Source organism: Petromyzon marinus (genome assembly GCF_048934315.1).
Source record: "Petromyzon marinus isolate PM22_M1 ecotype Great Lakes invasive population chromosome 85 unlocalized genomic scaffold, UKy_Petmar_22M1.pri1.0 chr85_unloc.3, whole genome shotgun sequence".
Lineage (NCBI taxonomy): Eukaryota > Metazoa > Chordata > Hyperoartia > Petromyzontiformes > Petromyzontidae > Petromyzon > Petromyzon marinus.
Window position 1 is genome coordinate 155,435 of NW_027422648.1, and position 18,479 is coordinate 173,913.

At 42.1% G+C, this 18,479-nt stretch overlaps 1 protein-coding gene across 1 annotated transcript; it reads left to right on the plus strand.

Moving 5' to 3' along the window:
• Window positions 1-166: 166 nt before the first annotated feature.
• Window positions 167-9,109, plus strand: LOC116938183 (E3 ubiquitin-protein ligase RNF170). The gene is made up of 3 exons (XM_076059280.1): window positions 167-211; window positions 1,649-1,750; window positions 4,018-9,109. The coding sequence occupies exons 2-3, from the start codon at window positions 1,658-1,660 to the stop codon at window positions 4,291-4,293; spliced, it is 369 nt and encodes a 122-aa protein (XP_075915395.1). The 5' UTR covers window positions 167-211; window positions 1,649-1,657; the 3' UTR covers window positions 4,294-9,109.
• Window positions 9,110-18,479: the final 9,370 nt, after the last annotated feature.

The following is an 18,479-nucleotide window of genomic DNA, read 5'->3' on the forward strand; positions in this document are numbered from 1 at the left end:
GAGTGGTGAGGTGAGTGGTGAGTGAGTGGTGAGTGAGTGAGTGGTGAGTGAGTGAGTGGTGAGTGAGTGAGTGGGTGAGTGGGAGTGGTGAGTGAGTGGGAGTGAGTGTGTGAGTGGTGAGTGAGTGGTGAGTGAGTGAGTGGTGAAGTGTTGGTGAGTACTGGCATCACGGTCCTGGCTGGCGGTTACTTGCCCCATCTGTCGACAGCAGGTAACACTCCCACCACACTCACACTCACTCACCACTCACTCTCACCCACCACTCACTCACTCACCCCCACACTCACTCACCTCCACCCCCACTCCCCCCTCCACTCACCACTCACTCACCACTCACTCACTCACCCACTCACTCACACACCAACATGGCTGATACTACTACTGATGAGATGATACAAATTGATGATACCTACTACTGATGATGATACTACTGATGATGCTACTACTACTGATGATGATGATACTACTACTGATGATGATGATGATACTACTACTGATGATGATACTACTGATGATGATGATACAACTATTGATGATGATGATACTACTACTGATGATGATACTACTGATGATGCTACTACTACTGATGATGATGATGATACTACTACTGATGATGATGATACTACTACTGATGATGATACTACTGATGATGATACTACTACTGATGATGATACTACTAATGATGATGATACTACTACTGATGATGATAATACTACTGATGATGATGATACTACTACTGATGATGATGATGAGATACTACTGATGATGATACTACTATTGATGATGATACTACTACTACTGATGATGATGATACTGATGATGATGATACTACTACTGATGATGATACTACTGATGATGATGATACTACTACTGATGATGATGATACTACTACTGATGATGATGATACTACTGATACTGATGATGATACTGATGATGATGATGATAATTATGATGATGATACTACTACTGATGATGATACTGATGATGATGATACTGATGATGATGATGTTACTACTATTGATGATGATGATACTACTACTGATGATGATACTGATGATGATGATACTGATGATGATGATGATACTGATGATGATGATGATGATACTGACTGATGATGATGATGATGATACTACTACTGATGATGATGATGATACTACTACTGATGATGATACTGATGATGATGATACTGATGATGATACTGATGATGATGATGATACTGATGATGATGATGATACTGATGATGATGATACTGATGATGACGATGATGATGATGATGATGATACTGACTGATGATGATGATGATGATACTACTACTGATGATGATGATACTGATGATGATGATGCTACTACTACTGATGATGATACTGATGATGATGATGATACTGATGATGATACTGATGATGATACTGATGATGATGATGATACTGATGATGATGATGATACTGATGATGATGATGATACTGATGATGATGATGATACTGATGATGATGATACTGATGATGATGATACTGATGATGATGACACTGATGATGATGATACTGATGATGATGATACTGATGATGATGATACTGATGATGATACTGATGATGATGATACTGATGATGATGATACTGATGATGATGATGCTTCTGCTGACGGCTTTGTTCAGGTGTCCGTGATGTTCATTCTGGGTCCGCGTGACTCAGCTCCTGCCGACACGGAGAGACACATCCGGGAGTACAACAGTCGCTTCTCTGGGCAGCCTCGTCCGGTGAGACACACAGAGACACAGAGACTCACACACAGAGACACAGAGAGACACACAGAGATACAGAGACACAGAGACACACACAGAGAGACACAGAGACACACACAGAGACACAGAGACACACACAGAGACACACAGCGATACAGAGACACACACAGAGACACACACAGAGACTCACACACAGAGACTCACACAGACACACAGACACACACAGAGACTCACAGACACACACAGAGACACACACAGACACACAGACACACACACAGAGACACACACAGAGACTCACACAGACACACACACACACACACAGACACACACACACTCACACACACACACAGACACACACACAGAGACACAGAGACACACACACACAGAGAGACTCACACACACACACACACAGACTCACACAGAGAGACACAGACACAGAGACTCACACAGACACACACACAGAGACACAGACACACACAGAGACACACACACACAGACACTCACACACACACACTCACACAGAGACACACAGAGAGACAGAGACACATAGAGAGACATACAGAGAAACACACACACACACACAGTGACACACACAGAGACACACACAGACACACACAGACACACACAGACACACAGAGACACACACACACAGACACACACACACACACAGACACACATACACACACAGACAAACACAGACAAACACAGACACACAGAGACACACACACAATCACACAGAGACACACACACACACAGACACACACACACACAGACACACACACACACACAGACACACACAGACACACACAGACACACACACACTCACACACACACACACAGACACACACACAGACACACACACACACTCACACAGAGACACACAGACACACACTCACACACACACACACAGAGAGACTCACACACACACACAGACACACACACACAGACACACACAGACACACACAGACACACACACACACACACAGACACACACACTCACACACACACACAGACACACACACAGACACACACACACTCACACAGAGACACACAGACACACACTCACACACACACACACAGAGACTCACACACACACACAGACACACACACAGACACACACACTCACACACACACACAGACACACACACAGACACACACACACTCACACAGAGACACACAGACACACACTCACACACACACACAAAGAGACTCACACACACACACAGACACACACACAGACACACACACACTCACACAGAGACACACAGACACACACTCACACACACACACACAGAGACTCACACACACACACAGACACACACACAGACACACACACTCACACACACACACAGACACACACACAGACACACACACACTCACACAGAGACACACAGACACACACTCACACACACACACAAAGAGACTCACACACACACACAGACACACACACACAGACACACACAGACACACACAGACACACACACACTCACACAGACACACACACTCACACACACACACAGACACACACACAGACACACACACACTCACACAGAGACACACAGACACACACTCACACACACACACAGAGAGACTCACACACACACACAGACACACACACAGACACACACACTCACACACACACACAGACACACACACACTCACACAGAGACACACAGACACACACTCACACACACACACAAAGAGACTCACACACACACACAGACACACACAGACACACACACACTCACACAGAGACACACAGACACACACTCACACACTCACACACACACTCACACACAGACACACACACACTCACACAGACACACAGACACACACTCACACACTCACACACACACACAGACTCACACACACACACAGACACACACACAGACACACACACAGACACACAGAGACACACACACACACAGACACACACTCACTCACACACACACAGAGAGACTCACACACACACACAAACACACACAGAGACACACAGACACACACTCACACACTCACACACACACAGACTCACACACACACACAGACACACACACAGACACACACACATACACACAGAGACACACACACACAGACACACACTCACTCACACACACACAGAGAGACTCACACACACACAGACACACACACACACAGACACACACTCACTCACACAATGTCCCACTCACTCCCCTACCACCACCGCCCACCTCTCTCCCCCTCTCTCCCTCCCCCTCTCTCTCCCCCCCTCTCTCTCCTCCCTCCCCCCCCCGTGCCTGCCCCAGTGGCTCGACTACCTGTGGGACCTTCCCACCGTCCTCCGGCACGCGTGCCGTGAGCTCTTCTCGCTGTCGGGCCTCGTGTGGATGTTCCGTGCCCGGGTGCTGCTCCTCGCCGCGGGCGGCCTCCTCTACGTCGCCTCGCCGCTTGACGTCGTGCCCGAGGCCGCCTTCGGCCTGCTGGGCCTCCTGGACGACGTCCTCATCGTCGCCCTGCTACCGGTCTACGTCTCCGTCATTTACCTGCGGCACGTGGCCCAGCAGGCCGCCCGCCACGGCTGAGGGTGGCGGCGGAGGTGGGGTGTGGTGGGGTGGGAGGAGGGAGGAGAGGAGAGGCCTCGCAAAGCCTGGGCCAGGCCTGGGCTAGGCCTCGCAAAGCCTGGGGTAGGCCTGGGCTAGGCCTCGTAAAGCCTGGGCTAGGCCTGGGCTAGGCCTCGCAAAGCCCTGCGCTAGGCCTCGACTTTGGGGCCAGGCCTGGGCTAGGCCTCGCAAAGCCCTGCGCTAGGCCTGGGCTAGGCCTCGCAAAAGCCCTGCGCTAGGCCTGGGCTAGGCCTCGCAAAGCCTGGGCTAGGCCTGGGCTAGGCCTCGCAAAGCTTGGGCTAGGCCTGGGCTAGGCCTCGCAAAGCCTGGGCTAGGCCTGGGCTAGGCCTCGCAAAGCCTGGGCTAGGCCTCGCAAAGCCTGGGCTAGGCCTGGGCTAGGCCTCGCAAAGCCTGGGCTAGGCCTCGCAAAGCCCCGCGCCAGGCCTGGGCAAGGCCTTGTAAGCCTAGGCTAGGCCTGGGCTAGGCCTCAACTTTGGGCCAGGCCTCTGCTAGGCCTCGACTAGAACCAGGCCTGGACTAGGCCTCGACTAGAACCAGGCCTGGGCTAGGCCTCGACTAGAACCAGGCCTGGGCTAGGCCTCGACTAGAACCAGGCCTGGGCTAGGCCTCAAGTAGAACCAGGCCCTGGCTAGACCTTGTAAGCCTGAGCTAGGCCTCGACTAGAACCAGGCCTGGGCTAGGCCTCGACTAGAAACAGGCATGGGCTAGGCCTCGACTAGAACCAGGCCTGGGCTAGGCCTCGACTAGAACCAGGCCTGGGTTAGGCCTCGACTAGAACCAGGCCTGGGCTAGGCCTCGACTAGAACCAGGCCTGGGCTAGGCCTCGACTAGAACCAGGCCTGGGCTAGGCCTCGATTAGAACCAGGCCTGGGCTAGGCCTCAAGTAGAACCAGGCCCTGGCTAGACCTTGTAAGCCTGAGCTAGGCCTCGACTAGAACCAGGCCTGGGCTAGGCCTCGACTAGAAACAGGCATGGGCTAGGCCTCGACTAGAACCAGGCCTGGGCTAGGCCTCGACTAGAAACAGGCATGGGCTAGGCCTCGACTAGAACCAGGCCTGGGCTAGGCCTCGACTAGAACCAGGCCTGGGTTAGGCCTCGACTAGAACCAGGCCTGGGCTAGGCCTCGACTAGAACCAGGCCTGGGCTAGGCCTCGACTAGAACCAGGCCTGGGCTAGGCCTCGATTAGAACCAGGCCTGGGCTAGGCCTCAAGTAGAACCAGGCCCTGGCTAGACCTTGTAAGCCTGAGCTAGGCCTCGACTAGAACCAGGCCTGGGCTAGGCCTCGATTAGAACCAGGCCTGGGCTAGGCCTCAAGTAGAACCAGGCCCTGGCTAGACCTTGTAAGCCTGAGCTAGGCCTCGACTAGAACCAGGCCTGGGCTAGGCCTCGACTAGAAACAGGCATGGGCTAGGCCTCGACTAGAACCAGGCCTGGGCTAGGCCTCGACTAGAAACAGGCATGGGCTAGGCCTCGACTAGAACCAGGCCTGGGCTAAGCCTCGACTAGAACCAGGCCTGGGTTAGGCCTCGACTAGAACCAGGCCTGGGCTAGGCCTCGACTAGAACCAGGCCTGGGCTAGGCCTCGACTAGAACCAGGCCTGGGCTAGGCCTCGATTAGAACCAGGCCTGGGCTAGGCCTCAAGTAGAACCAGGCCCTGGCTAGACCTTGTAAGCCTGAGCTAGGCCTCGACTAGAACCAGGCCTGGGCTAGGCCTCGACTAGAAACAGGCATGGGCTAGGCCTCGACTAGAACCAGGCCTGGGCTAGGCCTCGACTAGAACCAGGCCTGGGCTAGGCCTCGACTGGGGCTAGGCCTGGGCTAGGCCTCGAGTAGAACCAAGCCTGGGCTAGGCCTCGACTAGAACTAGGCCTGGGCTAGGCCTCAAGTAGAACCAGGCCCTGGCTAGACCTTGTAAGCCTGGGCTAGGCCTCGACTAGAACCAAGCCTGGGCTAGGCCTCGACTAGAAACAGGCATGGACTAGGCCTCGACTAGAACCAGGCCTGGGCTAGGCCTCGACTAGAACCAGGGCTGGGTTAGGCCTCGACTAGAACCAGGCCTGGGCTAGGCCTCGACTAGAACCAGGCCTGGGCTAGGCCTCGACTAGAACCAGGCCTGGGCTAGGCCTCGACTGGGGCTAGGCCTGGGCTAGGCCTCGACTAGAACCAGGCCTGGGCTAGGCCTCGAGTAGAACCAGGCCTGGGCTAGGCCTCGACTAGAACCAGGCCTGGGCTAGGCCTCGACTAAAACCAGGCCTGGGCTAGGCCTCGACTAGAACCAGGCCTGGGCTAGGCCTCGACTAGAAACAGGCATGGGCTAGGCCTCGACTAGAACCAGGCCTGGGCTAGGCCTCGACTAGAACCAGGCCTGGGTTAGGCCTCGACTAGAACCAGGCCTGGGCTAGGCCTCGACTAGAACCAGGCCTGGGCTAGGCCTCGACTAGAACCAGGCCTGGGCTAGGCCTCGACTGGGGCTAGGCCTGGGCTAGGCCTCGAGTAGAACCAAGCCTGGGCTAGGCCTCGACTAGAACTAGGCCTGGGCTAGGCCTCAAGTAGAACCAGGCCCTGGCTAGACCTTGTAAGCCTGGGCTAGGCCTCGACTAGAACCAGGCCTGGGCTAGGCCTCGACTAGAAACAGGCATGGGCTAGGCCTCGACTAGAACCAGGCCTGGGCTAGGCCTCGACTAGAACCAGGCCTGGGTTAGGCCTCGACTAGAACCAGGCCTGGGCTAGGCCTCGACTAGAACCAGGCCTGGGCTAGGCCTCGACTAGAACCAGGCCTGGGCTAGGCCTCGACTACAACCAGGCCTGGGCTAGGCCTCGACTAGAACCAGGCCCTGGCTAGACCTTGTAAGCCTGGGCTAGGCCTCGACTAGAACCAGGCCTGGGCTAGGCCTCGACTAGAAACAGGCATGGGCTAGGCCTCGACTAGAACCAGGCCTGGGCTAGGCCTCGACTAGAACCAGGCCTGGGTTAGGCCTCGACTAGAACCAGGCCTGGGCTAGGCCTCGACTAGAACCAGGCCTGGGCTAGGCCTCGACTAGAACCAGGCCCTGGCTAGACCTTGTAAGCCTGGGCTAGGCCTCGACTAGAACCAGGCCTGGGCTAGGCCTCGACTAGAACCAGGCATGGGCTAGGCCTCGACTAGAACCAGGCCTGGGCTAGGCCTCGACTAGAACCAGGCCTGGGTTAGGCCTCGACTAGAACCAGGCCTGGGCTAGGCCTCGACTAGAACCAGGCCTGGGCTAGGCCTCGACTAGAACCAGGCCTGGGCTAGGCCTCGACTGGGGCTAGGCCTGTGCTAGGCCTCGAGTAGAACCAAGCCTGGGCTAGGCCTCGACTAGAACTAGGCCTGGGACTAGGCCTCGAGTAGAACCAGGCCTGGGCTAGGCCTCGACTAGAACCAGGCCTGGGCTAGGCCTCGACTAAAACCAGGCCTGGGCTAGGCCTCGACTAGAACCAGGCCTGGGCTAGGCCTCGACTAGAACCAGGCCTCGGCAAGGCCTCGACTAGAACCAGGCCTGGGCAAGGCCTCGACTAGAAACAGGCCGCGACTAGAACCAAGCCTGGGCAAGGCCTCGACTAGAACCAGGCCTGGGCTAGGCCTCGACTAGAACCAGGCCTGGGCTAGACCTCGACTAGAACCAGGCCTGGGCTAGGCCTCGACTAGAACCAGGCCTCGGCAAGGCCTCGACAAGAACCAGGCCTGGGCAAGGCCTCGACTAGAAACAGGCCGCAACTAGAACCAAGCCTGGGCAAGGCCTCGACTAGAACCAGGCCTCGGCAAGGCCTCGACAAGAACCAGGCCTGGGCAAGGCCTCGACTAGAAACAGGCCGCAACTAGAACCAAGCCTGGGCTAGGCCTCGACTAGAACCAGGCCTCGGCAAGGTCTCGACAAGAACCAGGCCTGGGCAAGGCCTCGACTAGAAGCAGGCTTGGGCAAGGCCTGAATAAATCCAGGCCTCTCGTATCCTAGGCTGAGCCTGAACTAGGCCGCACGTATCCTATGTTGAGCCTGAATCAGGCCTCGATTATCCTGGGTGAGTGAGTGGCGAGTGAGTGAGTGGGTGAGTGAGTGGGTGGGTGAATGGGTGAGTGAGTGGGTGGGTGAGTGAGTCGATGAGTGAGTGGGTTGGTGAGTGAGGTGCTGCTGCTACTCGCTACTAACAGCACTTGCCCCAACAGTCTGCTAGAGGCTACACGGGGGAGCTTTGGGTGAGTCTGTGAGTGGGTAAGTGGGTGAGTCTGTGAGTCTGTGGTTGAGTCTGTGAGTGTGTCTGTGAGTCTATGAGTGAATCTGTGGGTGAGTCTGGGTGAGTTTGTGAGTGAATCTGTGGGTGAGGCTGAGTGAATCTGTGGGTGAGTCTGTGAATGACTCTGTGGGTGCGTAAGTCTGTGACTGAATCTGTGGGTGAGTCTGGGTGAGTCTGTGGGTGAGTCTGTGGGTGAGTCTGTGAGTGAGTCTGTGGGTGAGTCTGTGAGTATGTAGGTGAGTAAGTCTGTGGGTGAGTGATTGAGTCTGGGTGAGTCTGTGGGTGAGTCTGTGAGTGAGTCTGTGAGTCTGTGGGTGAGTCTGTGAGTCTGGGTGAGTCTGTGGGTGAGTCTGTGAATGAGTCTGTGAATGAGTCAGTGGGTGAGTCTGTGAGTGAATCTGTGGGTGAGTCTGTGAGTGAGTTTGTGGCTGAGTTAAGTGAGTCTGAGTGAGTCTGGGTGAGTCTGTCGGTGAGTCTTTGGGTAATGTTCAGATGTAAATACGCAAATAAACCATTGGCATTCAGTTTACAAGTGTCTGTTTGGTTTTGTGTGAGGGTGGGTGAGTGAGTGGGTGAGTCAGTGAGTGGGTGAGTCAGTGAGTGAGTGAGTGGGTGAGTGGGTGAGTATTTGAGTGAGTGGGTGAGTGTTTGAGTGGGTGAGTGAGTGGGTGAGTCAGTGAGTGAGTGGGTGAGTATTTGAGTGGGTAAGTGAGTGGGTGAGTATTTGAGTGGGTGAGTGAGTGGGTGAGTATTTGAGTGAGTGGGTGAGTGGGTGAGTGAGTGAGTGATTGGGTGGGTGGGTGAGTGAGTGGGTGGGTGAGTGAGTAAGTGAGTGGGTGGGTGAGTGGGTGAGTGAGTGGGTGGGTGGGTGAGTGAGTGGGTGAGTGAGTGGATGAGTGAGGGAGTAGGTGAGTGAGTGGGTGAGTATTTGAGTAAGTGGGTGGGTGAGTGGGTGGGTGAGTGAGTGGATGAGTGAGTGAGTGGGTGAGTGAGTGGGTGCGTATTTGAGTGAGTGGGTGAGTGAGTGGGTGAGTAAGTGGGTGGGTGAGTGAGTGGGTGGGTGAGTGAGTGGGTGAGTGAGTGAGTGGGTGCGTATTTGAGTGAGTGGGTGAGTATTTGAGTGAGTGAGTGTGCTCTGAATGAGGGCTGTTACCCGAACCGTCGCCTATGTCCAGCATCACCAGAGAATGAGTTCCGACATCGCAGGTAGTGATAACAGCAAAGTTTATTGTGAAGGTGCCACACAGTACAAAACTCACTCACCACTCACTCACTCACTCACCACTCACTCACTCACCACTCACTCACTCACTCACCACTCACTCACCACTCACTCACTCACCACTCACTCACCACTCACTCACCCACTCACTCACCACTCACTCACCACTCACTCACCACCCACTCACTCACCACTCACTCACCCACTCACTCACTCACCACTCACTCACCACTCACTCACTCACCACTCACTCACCACTCACTCACCACTCACCACTCACTCACCACTCACTCACCACTCACTTACTCACCACTCACCACCCACTCACTCACCACTCACTCACCACTCACTCACTCACCACTCACCCACCCACTCACTCACCACTCACTCACCACTCACTCACCTACTCACTCACCTACTCACTCACTCACCAACTCACTCACTCACCACTCACTCACCACTCACTCACCTACTCACTCACTCACTCACCACTCACTCACCACTCACTCACCACTCACCACTCACTCACCACTCACTCACTCACCACTCACTCACCACTCACTCATTCACCACTCACCACTCACTCACTCACCACTCACCACTCACTCACCCACTCACTCACCACTCACTCACCCACTCACTCATTCACCACTCACCACTCACTCACCACTCACTCACTCACCAAGCCGTGTGTGTGTATCTGTGTGTGTCTGTGTGTGTATCTGTGTGTGTGTCTGTGTGTGTATCTGTGTGTGTGTGTCTGTGTGTATCTCTGTGTGTGTGTATCTGTGTGTGTATCTGTGTGTGTGTATGTGTGTATGTGTGTGTATCTGTGTGTGTGTAAGGTAGCTATAGTTGTATCTTTGGCAAAGTAATATTTGTACAAAAATAATTAATCACTCTAGAAATGAACATAATTTATGTGTGAGTCTCTGTGTGACTCTCTATGTTTCTGTGCGTGTCTCTGTGTGAGTCTCTCTGTGTGTCTGTGTGTGTGTCTCTGTCTCTCTGTGTGTCTCTGCGTGTGTCTCTGTGTGTAAGTCTCTGAGTGAGTCTGTGTGTGTCTATGTGTGTCTCTGTGTGCGTCTCTGTGCGTGTCTCTGTGTGAGTATCTGTGTGAGTCTCTCTGTGAGTCTCTGTGCGTGTCTCTGTGTGAGTCTCTCTGTGTGTCTGTGTCTCTGTCTCTCTGTGTGTCTGTGTGTGTGTCTCTGCGTGTGTCTCTGTGTGAGTCTCTGTGTGTCTATGTGTGTGTCTCTGTGTGAGTCTCTGTGTGTCTCTCTGTGTGTGTCTCTCTGTGAGTCTCTGTGTGTCTCTCTGTGTGTGTCTCTGTGTGAGTCTATGAGTGAGTCTCATTCATTATGCAAATATATGCAAATCAGCTCGTCTTAAAGTGCTCTGATTGGCCACTGCACACGGTCACGTGTATAAATTACCATAACTTATGCTAATTACACGACCAATAATACGCGCCTATATTCGGGTATAACAAGAATGAGTGACTTTTCATTCACAGGAATGACTCGTACGGAATGATGAGATAATTAGCGATTCATTCATGAGAATGAAAAAGTCGTGCATCAGAATGAATGATAAGTCTTTGATGGGAATTAATGAATAAATCACGAGTCTTTGATGATAATGAATGATAAGTCTTTGATGATAATTGATTAAAGGTCTTTGATGATAATGAATGATAAGTCATTGATGATAATGATTGATAAGTCTTTGATGATAATTAATGATAAGTCTTTGATGGTAATTCATGATAAGTCTTTGATGATAATTAATGATAAGTCTTTGATGATAATTAATGATAAGTCTTTGATGGTAATTCATGATAAGTCTTTGATGATAATTAATGATAAGTCTTTGATGATAATTAATGATAAGTCTTTGATGATAATTGATGATAAGTATTTGATGATAATTAATGATAAGTCGTTGATGATAATTGATGATAAGTCTTTGATGATAATTAATGGTAAGTCTTTGATGATAATGAATGATAAGTCTTTGATGATAATTCTTTGATGATAATGAATGATAAGTCATTGATGAGAATTAATTATAAGTCTTTGAAGATAATTAATGATAAGTCTTTGATGATAATTAATGATAAGTCTTTGATGATAATTAATTATAAGTCTGTGATGATAATTAATGATAAGTCTTTGATGATAATTAATGATAAGTCTTTGATGATAATTAATTAAAGGTATTTGATGATAATGAATGATAAGTCTTTGATGAAAATTAATGATGAATCTTTGATGATAATTTATGATGTCTTTGATCAGAATGAATGATAAGTCTTTGATGATAATTAATTATAAGTCTTTGATGATAATGAATGATACGTCTTTGATGATAAGTCTTTGATGATAATGAATGATAAGTCTTTGATGATAATGAATGATAAGTCTTTGATGATAATGAATGATAAGTCATTGATGATAATGATAAATCATTGATGATAATTAATTATAAGTCTTTGATGATAATTAATTATAAGTCTGTGATGATAATTAATGATAAGTCTGATGATAATTAATGATAAGTCTTTGATGATAATTAATGATGTCTTTGATGATAATTAATGATAAGTCTTTGATGATAATTGATAAGTCTTTGATGATAATTGATTAAAGGTCTTTGATGATAATGAATGATAAGTCTTTGATGATAATTAATGATGAATCTTTGATGATAATTTATGATGTCTTTGATCAGAATGAATGATAAGTCTTTGATGATAATTAATGATAAGTCATTGATGATAATTAATGATAAGTCTTTGATGATAATTAATGATAAGTCTTTGATGATAATTAATGATAAGTCTTTGATGATAATGAATGATAAGTCTTTGATGATAATTAATGATAAGTCTTTGATGATAATGAATGATAAGTCATTGATGATAATTAATGATAAGTCTTTGATGATAATTAATGATAAGTCTTTGATGATAATGAATGATAAGTCATTGATGATAATGATAAATCATTGATGATAATTAATGATAAGTCTTTGATGATAATTAATTATAAGTCTGTGATGATAATTAATGATAAGTCTTTGATGATAATTAATGATGTCTTTGATGATAATTAATGATAAGTCTTTGATGATAACTGATGATAAGTCTTTGATGATAATTGATTAAAGGTCTTTGATGATAATGAATGATAAGTCTTTGATGATAATTAATTATGAATCTTTGATGATAATTTATGATGTCTTTGATCAGAATGAATGTAGGTCTTTGATGATAATGAATGATAAGTCTTTGAGGGTAATTCATGATAAGTCTTTGATGATAATTAATTATAAGTCTTTGATGATAATGAATGATAAGTCTTTGATGATAATTAATTATAAGTCTTTGATGATAATTAATGATAAGTCTTTGATGATAATGAATGATAAGTCTTTGATGATAATGAATGATAAGTCTTTGATGATAATGAATTATAAGTCTTTGATGATAATTAATGATAAGTCTTTGATGATAATGAATGATAAGTCATTGATGATAATTAATGATAAGTCTTTGATGATAATGAATGATAAGTCTTTGATGATAATTAATGATAAGTCTTTGATGATAATTCATGATAAGTCTTTGATGATAATTGATAAGTCTTTGATGATAATTAATGATGAGTCTTTGATGATAATGAATGATAAGTCATTGATGATAATTAATGATAAGTCTTTGATGATAATTAATGATAAGTCTTTGATGATAATGAATGATAAGTCATTAATGATAATTAATTATAAGTCTTTGATGATAATGAATGATAAGTCTTTGATGATAATTAATGATAAGTCTTTGATGATAATTTATGATAAGTCTTTGATCAGAATGAATGATAAGTCTTTGATGATAATTAATGATAAGTCTTTGATGGTAAGTCTTTGATGATAATTAATGATAAGTCATTGATGATAATTAATGATGAGTCTTTGATCAGAATGAATGATAAGTCTTTGATGATAATTGATAAGTCTTTGATGATAATGAATGATAAGTCTTTGATGATAATTAATGATGAATCTTTGATGATAATTAATTATAAGTCTGCGATGATAATTAATGATAAGTCTTTGATGCTAAGTCTTTGATGATAATTAATGATAAGTCTGTGATGATAATGAATGATAAGTCTTTGATGATAATTAATTATAAGTCTTTGATGATAATTAATGATAAGTCTTTGATGATAATGAATGATAAGTCTTTGATGATAATGAATGATAAGTCTTTGATGATAATGAATGATAAGTCTTTGATGATAATAAATGATAAGTCTTTGATGATAATGAATGATAAGTCTTTGATCAGAATGAATGATAAGTCTTTGATGATAATGAATGATAAGTCATTGATGATAATGATAAATCATTGATGATAATTAATGATAAGTCTTTGATGATAATTAATTATAAGTCTGTGATGATAATTAATGATAAGTCTTTGATGATAATTAATGATGTCTTTGATGATAATTAATGATAAGTCTTTGATGATAACTGATGATAAGTCTTTGATGATAATTGATTAAAGGTCTTTGATGATAATGAATGATAAGTCTTTGATGATAATTAATTATGAATCTTTGATGATAATTTATGATGTCTTTGATCAGAATGAATGTAGGTCTTTGATGATAATGAATGATAAGTCTTTGAGGGTAATTCATGATAAGTCTTTGATGATAATTAATTATAAGTCTTTGATGATAATGAATGATAAGTCTTTGATGATAATTAATTATAAGTCTTTGATGATAATTAATGATAAGTCTTTGATGATAATGAATGATAAGTCTTTGATGATAATGAATGATAAGTCTTTGATGATAATGAATTATAAGTCTTTGATGATAATTAATGATAAGTCTTTGATGATAATGAATGATAAGTCATTGATGATAATTAATGATAAGTCTTTGATGATAATGAATGATAAGTCTTTGATGATAATTAATGATAAGTCTTTGATGATAATTCATGATAAGTCTTTGATGATAATTGATAAGTCTTTGATGATAATTAATGATGAGTCTTTGATGATAATGAATGATAAGTCATTGATGATAATTAATGATAAGTCTTTGATGATAATTAATGATAAGTCTTTGATGATAATGAATGATAAGTCATTAATGATAATTAATTATAAGTCTTTGATGATAATGAATGATAAGTCTTTGATGATAATTAATGATAAGTCTTTGATGATAATTTATGATAAGTCTTTGATCAGAATGAATGATAAGTCTTTGATGATAATTAATGATAAGTCTTTGATGGTAAGTCTTTGATGATAATTAATGATAAGTCATTGATGATAATTAATGATGAGTCTTTGATCAGAATGAATGATAAGTCTTTGATGATAATTGATAAGTCTTTGATGATAATGAATGATAAGTCTTTGATGATAATTAATGATGAATCTTTGATGATAATTAATTATAAGTCTGCGATGATAATTAATGATAAGTCTTTGATGCTAAGTCTTTGATGATAATTAATGATAAGTCTGTGATGATAATGAATGATAAGTCTTTGATGATAATTAATTATAAGTCTTTGATGATAATTAATGATAAGTCTTTGATGATAATGAATGATAAGTCTTTGATGATAATTAATGATAAGTCTTTGATGATAATGAATGATAAGTCTTTGATGATAATAAATGATAAGTCTTTGATGATAATGAATGATAAGTCTTTGATCAGAATGAATGATAAGTCTTTGATGATAATCAATGATAAGTCTTTGATGATAAGTCTTTGATGATAATTGATGATAAGTCTTTGATGCTAATTAATGATAAGTCTTTGATGATAATGAATGATAAGTCTTTGATGATAATTAATGATAAGTCTTTGATGATAATTAATGATAAGTCTGTGATGATAATGAATGATAAGTCTTTGATGATAATGAATTATAAGTCTTTGATGATAATTAATGATAAGTCTTTGATGATGATAATGAATGATAAGTCTTTGATGATAATGAATGATAAGTCTTTGATGATAATGAATGATAAGTCTTTGATGATAATGAATGATAAGTCTTTGATGATAATTAATTAGAAGTCTGTGATGATAATTAATGATAAGTCTTTGATGATAAGTCTTTGATGATAATTGATGATAAGTCTTTGATGATAATTAATGATAAGTCTTTGATGATAATTAATGATAAGTCTTTGATGATAATGAATGATAAGTCTTTGATGATAATGAATGATAAGTCTTTGATGATAATGAATGATAAGTCTTTGATGATAATTAATGATAAGTCTTTGATGATAATTAATGATAAGTCTGTGATGATAATGAATGATAAGTCTTTGATGATAATGAATGATAAGTCTTTGATGATAATTAATGATAAGTCTTTGATGATAATGAATGATAAGTCTTTGATGATAATTAATGATGAATCTTTGATGATAATTTATGTCTTTGATCAGAATGAATGATAAGTCTTTGATGATAATGAATGATAAGTCTTTGATGATAATGAATGATACGTCTTTGATGATGATAATTAATGATAAGTCTTTGATGATGAGTCTTTGATGATAATTAATGATAAGTCTTTAATGATAATTAATGATAAGTCATTGATGATAATTAATGATAAGTCTTTGATGATAATGAATGATAAGTCTTTGATGATGATAATTAATGATAAGTCTTTGATGATAATGAATGATAAGTCTTTGATGATAATGAATGATAAGTCTTTGATGATAATGAATGATAAGTCTTTGATGATAATGAATGATAAGTCTTTGATGATAATGAATGATAAGTCTTTGATGATAAGTCTTTGATGATAATTAATGATAAGTCTTTGATGGTAATTAATGATAAGTCTTTGATGATAATGAATGATAAGTCTTTGATGATAATGAATGATAAGTCTTTGATGATAATTTATGATAAGTCTTTGATCAGAATGAATAAGTCTTTGATGATAATTAATGATAAGTCTTTGATCAGAATGAATGATAAGTCTTTGATGATAATTAATGATAAGTCTTTGATGATAAGTCTTTGATGATAATTAATGATAAGTCTTTGATGGTAATTCATGATAAGTCTTTGATGATAATGAATGATAAGTCTTTGATGATAATTAATGATAAGTCTTTGATGATAATTTATGATAAGTCTTTGATCAGAATGAATAAGTCTTTGATGATAATTAATGATAAGTCTTTGATGGTAAGTCTTTGATGATAATTAATTATAAGTCATTGATTATAATTAATGATGAGTCTTTGATCAGAATGAATGATAAGTCTTTGATGATAATTGATAAGTCTTTGATGATAATTAATTATAAGTCTTTGATGATAATTAATGATAAGTCTTTGATGATAATTAATGATAAGTCTTTGATGATAATTGATGATAAGTCTTTGATGATAATTAATGATAAGTCTGTGATGATAATGAATGATAAGTCTTTGATGATAATGAATGATAAGTCTTTGATGATAATTAATGATAAGTCTTTGATGATAATGAATGATAAGTCTTTGATGATAATTAATGATGAATCTTTGATGATAATTTATGTCTTTGATCAGAATGAATGATAAGTCTTTGATGATAATGAATGATAAGTCTTTGATGATAATGAATGATACGTCTTTGATGATGATAATTAATGATAAGTCTTTGATGATGAGTCTTTGATGATAATTAATGATAAGTCTTTAATGATAATTAATGATAAGTCATTGATGATAATTAATGATAAGTCTTTGATGATAATGAATGATAAGTCTTTGATGATGATAATTAATGATAAGTCTTTGATGATAATGAATGATAAGTCTTTGATGATAATGAATGATAAGTCTTTGATGATAATGAATGATAAGTCTTTGATGATAATGAATGATAAGTCTTTGATGATAATGAATGATAAGTCTTTGATGATAAGTCTTTGATGATAATTAATGATAAGTCTTTGATGGTAATTAATGATAAGTCTTTGATGATAATGAATGATAAGTCTTTGATGATAATGAATGATAAGTCTTTGATGATAATTTATGATAAGTCTTTGATCAGAATGAATAAGTCTTTGATGATAATTAATGATAAGTCTTTGATCAGAATGAATGATAAGTCTTTGATGATAATTAATGATAAGTCTTTGATGATAAGTCTTTGATGATAATTAATGATAAGTCTTTGATGGTAATTCATGATAAGTCTTTGATGATAATGAATGATAAGTCTTTGATGATAATTAATGATAAGTCTTTGATGATAATTTATGATAAGTCTTTGATCAGAATGAATAAGTCTTTGATGATAATTAATGATAAGTCTTTGATGGTAAGTCTTTGATGATAATTAATTATAAGTCATTGATTATAATTAATGATGAGTCTTTGATCAGAATGAATGATAAGTCTTTGATGATAATTGATAAGTCTTTGATGATAATTAATTATAAGTCTTTGATGATAATTAATGATAAGTCTTTGATGATAATTAATTATAAGTCTTTGATGATAATTAATGATAAGTCTTTGATGATAATTAATTATAAGTCTTTGATGATAAGTCTTTGATGATAATTAATGATAAGTCATTGATGATAATTAATGATAAGTC